Here is a 13,662-nt window from a genome sequence, read left to right on the forward strand (position 1 = left end):
TTTTGCTGCTGTTATTGGTTGCTTGGTTCTATTATTTTTATGTAAATTGTACTTTAATTGTGACATTTTTGAAATCCACCCTAGGACTGCTTGGAGTAGAGCAGTCTGTTAAGCACAAACACTGTGCTTCGCTCGCTTGGTCATGGCTGTCAATTCCTCCGATTTATTCATGTCTTCTCTCCCTCTCTGCATTTCCACACTGCACATTAATTACTGCAAAAAACCACCCATGATTGGCTTTATTAAGAGCCTTCTCTGTGTAGTATTTTACTGAGAAGGGCTAGACTTATGCACATTGCACCAAAATAATCTTGATGCAACCATACGTAGAACCACAAAATTGCTTTTGTGCAGAATATTGCCAGCACACAGAGCATTGACTGATGTCCTGAAATTAGTGAGATCAACATTATGGCATAATTATCAACCAGGTCCGTTTTTCATCTGTTATGGAGAAATGTTACTTTTCAAGAACCTACCTTGGTTTCATCTGGTGGCTCAAACACTGGGGTGGCCAAAAACAGTCCCGACAGAAGGAAGTAGATCTCAGGGACATGAACAAACTTGCTCAGGAAGGTTTTGAGCTCTGCAAATCCAGGCAGCAGGTATGGGTTGCACTCAGAGGTATGGGGGCAACTCTTTAAATTATCTAAATCAAACAACAACAACAACAAAAAATAACACTCTCCTAAACCACTCAGATTTTGAATTATGGTGCTGGAGGAGACTCTTGAGAGTCCCATGGACAGCAAGAAGATCAGACCTATCCATTCTTAAGGAAATCAGCCCTGAGTGCTCACTGGAAGGACAGATCCTGAAGCTGAGGCTCCAATATTTTGGCCACCTCATGAGAAGAGAAGACTCCCTGGGAAAGACCCTGATGTTGGGAAAGATGGAGGGCACAAGGAGAAGGGGATGACAGAGGACGAGATGGTTGGACAGTGTCTCAAAGCTACCAGCATGAGTTTGACCTATATGCGGGAGGCAGTGGAAGACAGGAGTGCCTGGCGTGCTCTGGTCCATGGGGTCACAAAGAGTCGGACATGACTAAATGACTAAACAACAACAACAACAAACGACTCAGAAATGGCAGAACATTGATCAGGCTTGATGTAACAAGAACAAGTATACTTAGGACCTACCCATCAAAATATTCAGCCCCGCCGAGCTGTTCTCAAGCCAGAGGCCAGCCATCATCCCCTCTTTAAATTTATGCAGGAGTGTCCGATTGTGGAGAAAATGGAGTAGAAACTTCACAGCCAGCACAACTGTGCTTGGGTGCACGTGGCTTTGTGTGAACATCATGAACCAGTCGGGTCCCAGAGTCTGGAACACCTCTTCTTGGATCCTGTGTGGAGAACAACCTGGTTAAAAGACGCCACCTAGAGACACAATACGGGACGCGGGTGGCGCTGTGGATTAAACCACAGAGCCTAGGACTTGCCGATCAGAAGGTCGGCAGTTCGAATCCCCACAATGGGGTGAGCTCCCGTTGCTCGGTCCCAGCTCCTGCCAACCTAGCAGTTCAAAAGAACATCAAAGTGCAAGTAGATAAATAGGTACCGCTCCAGCGGGAAAGTAAACGGCGTTTCCGTGCACTGCTCTGGTTCGCCAGAAGCAGCTTAGTCATGCTGGCCACATGACCTGGAAGCTCCCTCGGCCAATAAAGCAAGATGAGCGTCGCAACCCCAGAGTCGGTCACGACTGGACCTAAAGGTCAGGGGTCCCTTTACCTTACCTTAGAGACACAATTGGTAATGTTTGATTCTTGTAAAGGGCCCTGTGCCCATGGCACTACATGGGTAATTCAGCCGGGCACTGGAAATTCAGCATAGTTACAACCTTCACAAAGCTCTCTGGCACTCCACAGGGTGAAATTCAATACCACACTATTACATTCATTCCGTCAGGACCAGTGACGGACCTTGGCATCTCGAATTTTAGTAGCACCCCGTGTGACACCAACATCTGGTGCCCTGCCCCACCTCTCACCTTCCTCTGCCCCATAATCCTACTTACTCAGAGGAAAAATAAAGTTGATCGGAACGCATCACATCTAGCAGCATTCTCAGCAGCTGGTTTCGTAGCCAAATCATTTTTCCAGATGTTTGGCCTAAGCCTAAAAATCAGAAGACAGAAAACAGATGTGCATGAAGTTCCGAACAACCTGGTTTAATCTTATTTGTCCCCCCGGTGAGGCGAAAGCGAATTAGTTCGTAAAGGTTTGCAACAGCCGAGAACTAAAATTGAATATGAGAATTGTTTTATTTCTAAAAGAGCCACACTCTAAGGCAGCAATAGCCAACATGGTGCTCTCCAGATGCAGTCAGCCTTTCCATCCCTTCTGCGCCCCTAGTGTGAATCTAACACACTCATCCAGTCCACTCATCCCTGCTGTAGTAGCCTTGGCAACAGCCAAGCTGCATCACTGCAGCTGTGGAAATCACCAGGGCTGTTCACTATTTATTTTCGTAAATGGTACCTCTTGAATATTCAACACAGTGCCAGTCCTTTCCATCTTCTTTTTTTAAAAAATGAATTTTTTTAGTATGTTCCACACAACAACAACAACACAAAAGATATCAAAAAATAACAATACACAACACACAAAAATCAACATTCGAAAACTAAAAACAAACAAACAACAAAATCCATATCTTACAAGTTAATACTATAAACACTAAAACAACAACAACAAGACATTGACTTCCACCAATCCCACACCACCTCCTTTATCTCTCATTGTGTCTTCCTGTTTCCTGTTTTCTTTATCATCTCTATCCTAACATCTAGATATAAATCCTTCTGTCATATCCTTTCACTTCACAAGGTTCTTCCAGACTCAGCCAGATTTCTGCCCTCGAAGCTTGACTTTTGAGGTATTCATTTATGCACTCCCATTCTTTTTTTTACTTCACTTTTTGGTTTTTGTCATATTACATCTGTCAATTTGGCTAATTCTAAGTATTCGGAGAGCTTACATAGCCACTCTCCCCTAGTGGGTAACTGATTCCCTTTCCAGTACGTAGCCACCAGGATTCTTGCTGTAGACGTTGCGTATAGGAAAAAATTGGTTTTGTCTTTTGGAATACCGTCATTTAAAATTCCTAAAAGGAATGCCTCTGGCCTTTTACTATATGATATTCTTAATATTTTCTTTATTTCTTCATGGATCATGCTCCAAAATTTCCCAATTTCGGCAGTCCTTACCATCATCATAGTCCGGGCAGGTATGGCTTTCATCCACAGAGGAAGGGTATAAAGTGTAAACCAAGAACAAGCCAATCCTTTCAAAAAAAGGGGGAAACAGTCAATTGTCAGTAGCGTTACCAGTTCTGCACGACAACACTTAGCATCTTTCTTAGTGTGAGCTCAGAACACTGTTCTAATTGGCTAAACAATGTGATAAGTTGTTGTTATGTACTGAGTTGAATAGGATCCAAAATGAAGCAGTCTAATTGGTCCTAGAACAATAGGATCCAAAATGCAGCAGTCTGATTGGTCCTAGAACAATGCAGCAGTATGATTGGCCTGCAGGAGCCACCCAATCCAACTCCAGATGGAAATGAATCCACAACCTGATTGGCCTACAGGAGAATTTCAGAATTAGCCAATCACGTGCAGCCCATTGTGTAAATAATGTATATAAAGCAGATACTTTGGGGGGACATTCATTCCTCCTCACCACTATGAGCTGAATGAAGAGCATGAAATCCACTCTCGACTCCGAGTATATTTCAGTTGTTCACCACAGAATTTCTTTAATATGACACCCAATTTAATTCCTAATTAATTTGTGTTTCTTAGTTTCTGAAAAATCACAAAACTTTTCCCTAGGAAGTTGGGTGAAGATGCTCTCTGTCTTTCCTTGCTGTATTGCAAGTCACTAGGAAGATGGAGGTATTGATCGGCTCCTCTCAGCACAATGGGTGAACTGGAGAAGCGTTCATAACCCATCCCTCAAAAAAAACAAAAAAAAAACTGGTAAAAGACCTGAAAGGGGGGGGGTGCAAAGTTTAGGGTGATGTGTTTGTCTCGGTTCTACTTCCTATGGTCATAGCTGTCAAGTGTCCCTTATTTGAAGGGACAGTCCCTTTTTCCAGTGACATGTCCCACTGCTGTCCCTTATTGATGGATGTCCCTTAAATGTCCCTTAAATGAGGTCCCTTAAATTTCAAAGGAAGCAGCTCCTCTCCTTCCCTCCCTGCTGGCCAAGGAGTAGGGAGGCTCCAACCGTGTTGCTTGGCTGTGTTGCTCACCCAATAAGAAGTCTAAGAACGACTGGGGGGGTGGAGCTTGCATGCCTTGTGTGTGGCTAGTTAATGCAAGCTGAGGGGGGTTTTGAATGCTGGACGCCATTTTGTTGCATGTGCTGCTACAAACTTTGCAGTGCAAAGCCAGGCCGGGGAGCCATCTTAAGTTGAGGCTGCATGGGCCTTGTGGTGCATGTGATTCAGAGTCTATTCAGTTGAACCTCTGGTTACAAAGTTGGTTGCACAGTGTTCTCAGAGCTACCAGCATGAGTTTGACTAGACTGCAGGAGGACAGGAAGACTGGAGTGCCTGGAATAGGTGAGGCTGCAGGTCCCTTATTTTGGCTGCTGGTCCCTTATTTTCAAGGCTGCTGGTCCCTTATTTTCGAATCTGTAAGTTGACAGCTATGCCTATGGTTGCTTCCTGCCCCAACACACTTTGGGAAAGATGAATGATAATACCAATCAATATCTTTGATGCTGAAATGGCTGCGCAGCAGATGCGACAGTACGGTACAGATCCTGCCGATGCGAGAGCGTGTAATCTCAGGGTCACTGAAGAGAATAAAAAGCCTGGGTACCATCTGCACCCTGTGAGCAAGTTGCACATCCCAGCTTCCTTTTCTGTAACAGACAAAAGGATCACTAGCAACCTTTCTTGGAAGATGATGAAAACAACCAAATCTGCATTTCTCCTATACAATTGCTCTACTTCTGGACCTTTGACTTCTGATGTTGCCTTGGCAACCCGTCAAAAGACTGACGGAGAAATCAAATAGTTTTCAGTGTCAGCCAGGGGGATAAATTGTTGTCATAGTTTCACCTCTTGCTCTTTACCTCCTCCCCTCACGCCCATAACTCTTCTTTGATATTTGCCCTGACTTAGAGAGTTCAAATCAAACAAAAGTATTGATTTCTGGAGCTGTACGTGGGTGGAAATAAATGCTTTTCTTAGAAAAGTCAGTAGAAAACATTATCAGGATCCTGGAAGACCTTTTAATGAGAAGGAAATAGAATTCACAGGTCTCCAATATGTTTTAAAATTACAAAAGAAGAGTGCGTGCTTGAGATTTCTTGGCAGTTGTAAGGCATACCTGATATCTGTTAAATGTTCCTGAATATGCCCTTAAGAACATATCCCACGGGGTCTGTTTAAGTGTCAAGCTACAAATTATAGTAAACATGCATTTAAAAAAAGGACTCTTAAGCTTCTGGTTATGTTCTGAAGTAACAATAGCCACATGACTCCTTTATCTCTATTCATGAACAAAATAAGATCAGCGTCCCCACCTGCTATTTGCCTTTGACTGTATCCTTGGAAGTAAACAGCACTTTTGGGGACAAATAGCAACAATTGGAGAGTAATTTCTAGTGAGAAACCAGCATGGGACCATGTTTCACACTGGGACCTCACCCAGCTGCTTTTCTTTCAAACTAAAAACTGTTTGAATTTCATTTAATAATAATATAATAATAATAATAATAATTTATTTATACCCCAGCCACTCTGGGTGGCTTCCAAAAAAAAATAATAATAATAAAAATACTGTAATACATCAAACATTAAAAGCTTCCCTAAAAAGGGCTGCCTTCAGATGTCTTCTAAAAGTCTGGTGGTTGTTGTTCTCTTTGACATCTGGTGGGAGGGCGTTCCACAGGTAGGGCGCCACTACCGAGAAGGCCCTCTGCCTGGTTCCCTGTAGCTTTGCTTCTCGTAATGAGGGAACCGCCAGAAGGCCCTCGGTGCTGGACCTCAGTGTCCGGGTAGAATGATGGGGGTGGAGACGCTCCTTCAGATATACTCGACCAAGGCCGTTTAGGGCTTTAAAGGTCAGCACCAACACTTTGAATTGTGCTCAGAAACGTACTGGGAGCCAATGTAACGTAGCATTCTTTGTAAGATTCCTAGCAAGTAGCATGGGCTCCCTTGGGAGTTGGTCAGTGGTCAGTTGGTGGATTGCAGTCTGTCCCTGTTCTAAAAGCTGAGCATAAGGAGAATTTCAGGCCTGCCCCCTTTGCTCCATGAACAGCTGAGCAAAACTGAATGGAGGAAATATGCATGACTGGATGTTTGCGATTGCTGAATTCAAACAAATGTTGTGGCCGCACCTTCATCCCACAAAATGTGTTGCATGTGTTTAGCTCCCGATTCCAGGCTCCATGAACATGCTGACCAGCCCACCTACCTCGAAGTTTGTAGGATTTCTGTTAGGTGTTCAAAGAGAGAAATCTCCATATTTTCAGGGCCACGGCACCAAAGCTGAAAGCCAAAAGGAACAGCACTCAGAACTTTGAGTGGCTTGTGTTCTGTTCGTTAGGTAAACTTTGCATGTTGACCAAAATGGTGCAACCTGGACACAGGTCAGCAGCCTCACTCAATGAGGCTTATACGGAATGAGATTTCTTTCTATAGAGGGGGGACGCCCCCCCAAAAAAAGTATGAAAGAGATTTGGCATCTTTACCTCAAAGCAGCAAACAATATGCTGGAATGCCTCCAAGTTCTTGATAGTGGGGGCGTCCTGGCTGATCTCTTCAATGCCCGCAATGGCAAAGACGAGTTGCAGAATTCTGCTGTTTAACAAATGGATCTTTCTTTTCAGCAGGTACGCCAGGAGCTGTGTATGGATGGAGGAGGAATTCAGTTTGGTTCACGTTTTTAACGCAGACCTACCTCATTCACACTTCCTGAAACAATATATGAATTTTGCAATGCAGTTCTCAACCCCCCCCCACCCAAAATGTAGACCAAAAATGCATAGATTAGGAGAAAATGCATATAAAAATGCAGTACACTAGGAAGAACTGATAGCAAAAACATATATATTAGGAAAAATTACATCCACAATGTGCACTAAAATGTCAACAATTTTTTGTGAGAACTTTATTTTTAAAAATTGAAAATTGATGTGGAAACGGGGCAAACATATGATTGGAAAAACGGGAAACAGAAATATTAAAGTTGACAAATTTGTCTACTCCTAGACAAATAGGGGGTTGTTCATTGAGGAACCCCTGAAGTATGACAGAGGGCAGACACTTCTCCCCACAAACATTACTAAATGAACCAGCGAAAGCTGGTTCCACATTATTGCATCCTACAGATATCTAATACACTCCAGTTATGTCTTTTATTTTAATCCCACTGAATCACAAAGGCTCAAGGTTGTTGAGACACCTCCCTGTCTCCCTATTTGGCTACAACTTTTTATCCAATTAGAATTGATCCAGGATGACTTAAGTTTAGTAAGTCCTCTATCAATGCAAATAAGCAGACCTAAAAATGTTGATGCGTATTCCAGAGCACCCATTTCTGTGATAAAATATGGCTTGACTTTCTCCATATTTGCACTGAATGGACTCAGAAATCTGTCAACCCATTTTGCCAACACTCAGAAGAGCAAACACTCTTCAAAACCCACCACCATGATGCAGGCAGAGCTGAAAAAGAGGGAGCCACCTCTCACAGGAAGGGACAAAGCTGTCTAACTGGCACAGCCTGGTTTTTGAAGAGAGTGGGTGGAGTAAGAAATCACCCCCACCCCCACAAGTGTACCTTCCTCCACTGAAGAACGGAAGTAATTCTGAAAATTCAAAATCATCAATACTGAATTGGATCATGCAATTATAGAACGCTACTTTCGTTTGTCTGTTAGAGAAAGAGTGCAGTGAAGATCTATTAGGAATTGTAGGTGCTGATATTCCAAAGGAGCAGGAAAGACTTTTTATGTATGGAACAACACCTGCCTGGGTGGAAAGAAGACCAGAGAGGAATGGCAAACCAAGCTGACAGACTACACCGAAATGGCAAAGCTGACTGGAAAAATCAGAAACCAGGAGGACAAAAACTTAATAAAAGAATGGGGGAAATTTATCAGTTATTTAGGAGATGACTATAAGCAGATGGAAGGGACACAGGTGGCGCTGTGGGTTAAAGCCTCAGTGCCTAGGACTTGCTGATCGAAAGGTCGGCGGTTCGAATCCCTGCTGCGGGGTGCGCTCCCGGTGCTCGGTCCCAGCGCCTGCCAACCTAGCAGTTCGAAAGCACCTCCGGGTGCAAGTAGATAAATAGGGACCGCTTACCAGCGGGAAGGTAAACGGCGTTTCCGTGTGCAGCTCTGGCTCGCCAGAGCAGCGATGTCACACTGGCCATGTGACCCGGAAGTGTCTCCGGACAGCGCTGGCCCCTGGCCTCTTAAGTGAGATGGGCGCACAACCCCAGAGTCTGTCAAGACTGGCCCGTACGGGCAGGGGTACCTTTACCTTTACCTTTATAAGCAGATGGAAACACTGGCAGGATTTTGATTTCGCTTGTAGTGTAACAAATACCATGGACAAGATGGATTGATATAAAAGTTAGAGTATGGAAGAATATGCAGTTGTAAATGTTCAAAATGGGACCCCATGGAGGGGGTGGGGAGAAGTCGCAAGGTTCAGAGGAATTTCTGTATATGGATATATATTTGGATCCTTATAACTTTGCATTTGTAAAACCAAATAAAAATGATTTCCAAATAAAAGAATAAGAAAATCCAATTTTTTAAAACAATTACAACACAGCATTCAATCAATTTGTTCATATACAGTGGTACCTCGGGTTAAGAACATAATTCGTTCCAGAGGTCCGTTCTTAACCTGAAACTGTTCTTAACCTGAAGCACCACTTTAGCTAATGGGGCCTCCCGCTGTCGCCACGCTGCCAGAGCACGATTTCTGTTCTCATCCTGAAGCAAAGTTCTTAACCCGAGGTACTATTTCTGGATTAGCAGAGTCTGTAACATGAAGCGTCTGTAACCTGAAGGGTATGTAACCCAAGGTACCACTGTAATTATAATCTACGAATGTTGATCTTTTGAGTGAGGTTTGGCGAAATCTATCTCAAGGCAGTTGGCTTCAAAAGTCTTTGTGGGGAAAACACCACGTGAGGGATAAGGAAGACCACTGTTGCTGTGGAAAAGGAATTAACATCTCACCTGGTACCCACCAATCTGTCTCATTAGATTTTCGCTCATTGCACTGCTGCAGAGAACAGAGTGCAAGACTTTGACGGCAGCATACACAGTGTGGTCATCGTGGGCCATGGCAAGGAGACCCAACATAATCGCAGGGCCTCCTATGTAGTTCAGACTGACAGCTGCTGGGCAGGACTGGAAAACCCGGGTCCCTGTAAGGAAGGCGAGAATAAAGTGAGGAGGCATTTACCTTAACAACCCCTCCCCTAGAAGAACCGTCACATGATTGATAGCAAGTGAGATTGGAAAATAAACAGTGTGGAAATAAAAATATTAACTAAAGGCTTTGTTTTGAGGAAGATTTGGAAAGGAAACGAAAGGCTTTTGGGTGACGCAGTCACTAATCGGGATCTGCCATTATGAGACAGACTTTGTTGCGAGATTTACAGTCAAAGGGGGAGGCGAGCCACTGTTCTGTTATCAGGTTTGGATTGTACATCTGATTTGGCAAAAACTCCCCTGGAAAGGCTGATTTATGGAGCAACTGGTCTGGGAAAATTAATGAGCAGGCGCTTAGACTTTATTTCATTGGAACTGTCAAAACGGCACCTGCCGCTCGAATAGGATTTTTGGATCAGCGTGAAAGTCCACACAGAAACATAATAAAGTTTGCTTCAACTCGCCTGTGGAAACAACTCAGAGGCTATTAAGAAGAAAAACGATAACAACAAAAAGATTGGAAGATGGGACTTGTGAACATTAAAGCAGCAGAAATATGAGATGACTAGATCCTTACTGAACTCGAAACGTGGGTACCCCCAACAAAAATTTTAGAAGTTCGGCAAAATATTTGGATTTTATGATACGTATTGGTATAATTCAGATTAACTAATGTGATATGATTGGATTGTTAAATGGAAAACTTAATTAAAAAAAATTAAGAAAGAGAATAAAGTTAGGAGGCAAACTCGCTATAGTCCCATTCAGAAAAAAATCAAAATCACAGAAAGCAACAAGGAGAGAGAAAAGAGATTGGAAAGCCCAACAGCAGAATCAGGTTTCTCTATTACATATAATTGTGCATCTTTCTAGCAATGTAGTTACAGGAAGGAAACAGATTATAGGGGCCCCCAATTTCTCTCACCGCCAACAAAAACTAATAAATGAATAGAAAGTGAACGTACCCACATGACACTAACACAAAATCTTTGCACATACATTATGTAAAAGAATTAAAGTTTAACACACACGCCCCTTTTTTTCTCCTGCAACCTCATACAGTGGTACCTTGGTTTACAACCATAATCCGCTCCGGAGGTCCGGTTGTAAACCAAAACAGGTTGTAACCCAAGGCATTCTTTCACCAATGGGGCCTCCCCCCCCCCAAAAAAAAATTTGGTTGTAATCCCAAAAAAATGGATTGTAATCCAAAAAAAGGGACACGCACTTCCGGGTTTGACGTTGTTGTAATCCAAAACGGTTGTAATCCAAAGCTATTGCAAACCAAGGTACCACTGTACTGTCCATAACATTAGTGGCTCACATCAAATGTAACTGATCTGTAGAAAATGGCTCTATGAAATGAAAGCAGAGGCTGTATGTGCTTTTGCTACCCAAGAAAAGCTTATTAAAAAAACAAAATTTTAATAAATGCCAAAGGTAGAACAATTGAGGAAGGGAAATATTCAACTAAGTTTTACTCAAACTAGGTCTACTGAAATCAATGAACATGACCAAATTCATTTCAGTAGGTCTACGCCGAGTAAAACCTAGCAGAACATCCGCAACTAAGTCTACCACTAGGTCCATAGAGAAAGAGAGAGAGAGAGGGAGGGAGGGAGAGAGGGAGAGGGAGAGGGAGAGGGAGAGGGAGAGGGAGAGGGAGAGAGAGAGAGATTTTGCAAAAAGTACCAGTGCTATGACAGCACAGCTCAGTTCCCTCTATCAAAATGTTCATTGGTTTTATTGAGTGCTTATGAGTGCTTTGGGAAATTACAAATGCTGCAAGAGCCTATGAAACATTGTCCTAGCTACAAAAAAGCCATTTTTCTTGAGTGATCTGCACAGGGTGATAAGGGGAAGTGTTAGGTGACCAGGACTTGCAGCTTTCGACTGTCAGGGACAGGCAGGTGTCCCCAAAGAGTGGGCGTGGGTATGAGGGGCATGGGTCTGCTGTCACAGTTTGCCTAGACAGCTAGAGAGCCCGTGTGGTGTAGTGGGTAAGAGCGATAGACTCGTAATCTGGGGAACCGGGTTCGCATCTCCGCTCTTCCACATGCAGCTGCTGGGTGACCTTGGGCCAGTCACACTTCTCTGAAGTCTCTCAGCCCCACTCACTTCACAGAGTGTTTGTTGTGGGGGAGGAAGGGAAAGGAGATTGTTAGCCGTTTTGAGACTCCTGAAGGGGAGTGAAAGGTGGGATATCAAATCCAAACTCTTCTTCTTCTTCTAGTTAGCGGGAAGTGTTATTTCATATCGCTTGCACATTAGGAGATGATGTGGCTGAGAGCTTCATCACTAAAGAAATAAATTCCAGTCACTTGTCCCCATTGGTTCAGGGGTGGTTGGGGTGTCGGCCAATCCTGTGTGTCCTGCCCACAGAATTGGTACAGCCAAGAAATGTTTTTGACCAAACTGCGGGAGGCAGTGGAAGACAGGAATGCCTGGCATGCTCTGGTCCATGGGGTCACAAAGAGTCAGACACGACTAAACAAGAAATGTTTGTGTGCTAATTCAGTGGGAAAGACCCCCGCCCATTGGGCAGTTTAAACATCACGCCAACTGTAGTCACCCACCAAATGAAAAAGGCTTTCACATGATTTGGGGCGATGTTTAAAGGGCCTTCGGTCCTACAGCCCTCCTTTGTGCACTGCTTCTGGTCAGACTTCTTAATGTTAGTTAGTTAGGTTATACTTCGTAATATGTTTCAGTGCTCATGGCCATCATTTCTACTTACCGTACAGACCTACAGCAACTGATCCGATAGTTCTTAAGGGGCCTACAAGTTTCCCTGCAGTATTTTGAGACATGAAAACTGGCGTTGTACTGTCACGAGAAGAAAGCTCCAGCTGAAAAATAGAGCAAGTTGTTGTGTCACACAAGGCAGGTAAATGGCAATGATAATTTTGAAAGGAAAAAAACCTATTGAGCACCATAAAGGTAAAAAGTAAAGGGACCCCTGACCATTAGGTCCAGTCATGGCCGACTCTGGGGTTGTGGCGCTCATCTTGCTTTATTGGCCGAGGGAGCCGGCGTACAGCCTCTGGGTCATGTGGCCAGCATGACTAAGCCGCTTCTGGTGAACCAGAGCAGCTCATGGAAAGGCCGGGGCGGTACCTATTTATCTACTTGCACTTTGATGTGCTTTTGAACTGTTAGGTTGGCAGGAGCAGGGACTGAGCAACGGGAGCTCACCCTGTCGTGGGGATTCGAACCGCTAACCTTCTGATCGGCAAGTCCTAGGCTCTGTGGTTTAACCCACAGTGCCACCCGCATCCCTCTTGAGCACCATACGATGTAGAAATTCAGAGCCGTTGACATTCTGGTCCTACAAGGAAATAGCTTAAACGTTCTGGACTATTTTCAAAGATGCCATTAGGCTTAAAGGCCTTGCTAGGATCTTGCATAGGTTGGCAAATGCTTTCAACACCGCACTGATGTTATTGGCGTGCATAGATGCCTCAGTGGGATTTCGGCTCCTGTGGCGCTCAGCTTCCCTTCATGAACAGAGCACATTCAACAGTGTCTAATGCCTTTGCAAAACCTTCACACTTTATTCAGCCTCCCGGGTCACCGCTTCTGCCTCTGGTAAGTCATGTGAAATGGGGGAAGAGTTTGATTTGTGATACACAGGCTGCATTAGGACCTAATGCGCCATTGCAATCTCCTTGTCTCATATGTGGTAGTCAGGATGCCTGAGGCTCAGACCCAGAGGCTCGGGGGTTGTGACCTCAGAGCTCAAATGTGATGCCTTTTGGAGCAAGTCTAGCAGCTCACAGCAGTTACAAGAATATATATATCTATACAGTGAGGGGGGGAAGTATTTGATCCCCTGCTAAATTTGCCTGTTTGCCCTCTAACAAAGAAATGACCAGTCCATAATTTTAATGGTAGGTTTATTGTAGCTGTGAGAGGCAGAATAACAACAGCTACACATCAGCCTCGAAATCTTACTGACATGGAGAGGATCTGCAAAGAGGAGTGGGACAAAATGCCTCCTGAGATGTGTGCAAACCTGGTGGCCACCTACAAGAAATATCTGGCCTCTGTAATTGCCAGCAAAGGTTTTGCCACCAAGTACTAAGTCACCTTTTGCAAAGGGATCAAATATTTATTTCACTCATTATAATGCACATCAATCTCTGAGTATTGTCTTCTGGGTTTCTGGGGGTATTTCCTGTTGTTATTTTGTCTCTCACAGCTACAATAAACCTACCATTAAAATTATGGACTGGTCATTT

General features: G+C 43.9%; 1 protein-coding gene across 1 annotated transcript in view; it reads right to left on the reverse strand.

Annotated features, from left to right (window-relative positions):
• Positions 1-13,662, reverse strand: part of WDFY4 (WDFY family member 4) — a 194,022-nt gene that overhangs the window by 117,343 nt on the left and 63,017 nt on the right. Inside the window, exons 22-30 of the mRNA XM_081911650.1 lie at positions 12,159-12,270; positions 9,224-9,414; positions 6,716-6,868; positions 6,439-6,512; positions 4,715-4,876; positions 3,211-3,287; positions 2,020-2,119; positions 1,143-1,348; positions 480-649 (exon numbers count right to left, since the gene is read on the reverse strand). Coding sequence (XP_081767776.1) covers positions 480-649; positions 1,143-1,348; positions 2,020-2,119; positions 3,211-3,287; positions 4,715-4,876; positions 6,439-6,512; positions 6,716-6,868; positions 9,224-9,414; positions 12,159-12,270 — 1,245 coding nt within the window. The remainder of the gene's footprint in view (positions 1-479; positions 650-1,142; positions 1,349-2,019; positions 2,120-3,210; positions 3,288-4,714; positions 4,877-6,438; positions 6,513-6,715; positions 6,869-9,223; positions 9,415-12,158; positions 12,271-13,662) is intronic.

This window comes from Podarcis melisellensis (genome assembly GCF_964234715.1).
Source record: "Podarcis melisellensis genome assembly, chromosome: 5".
In the NCBI taxonomy this organism is placed as follows: Eukaryota; Metazoa; Chordata; class Lepidosauria; order Squamata; family Lacertidae; genus Podarcis; species Podarcis melisellensis.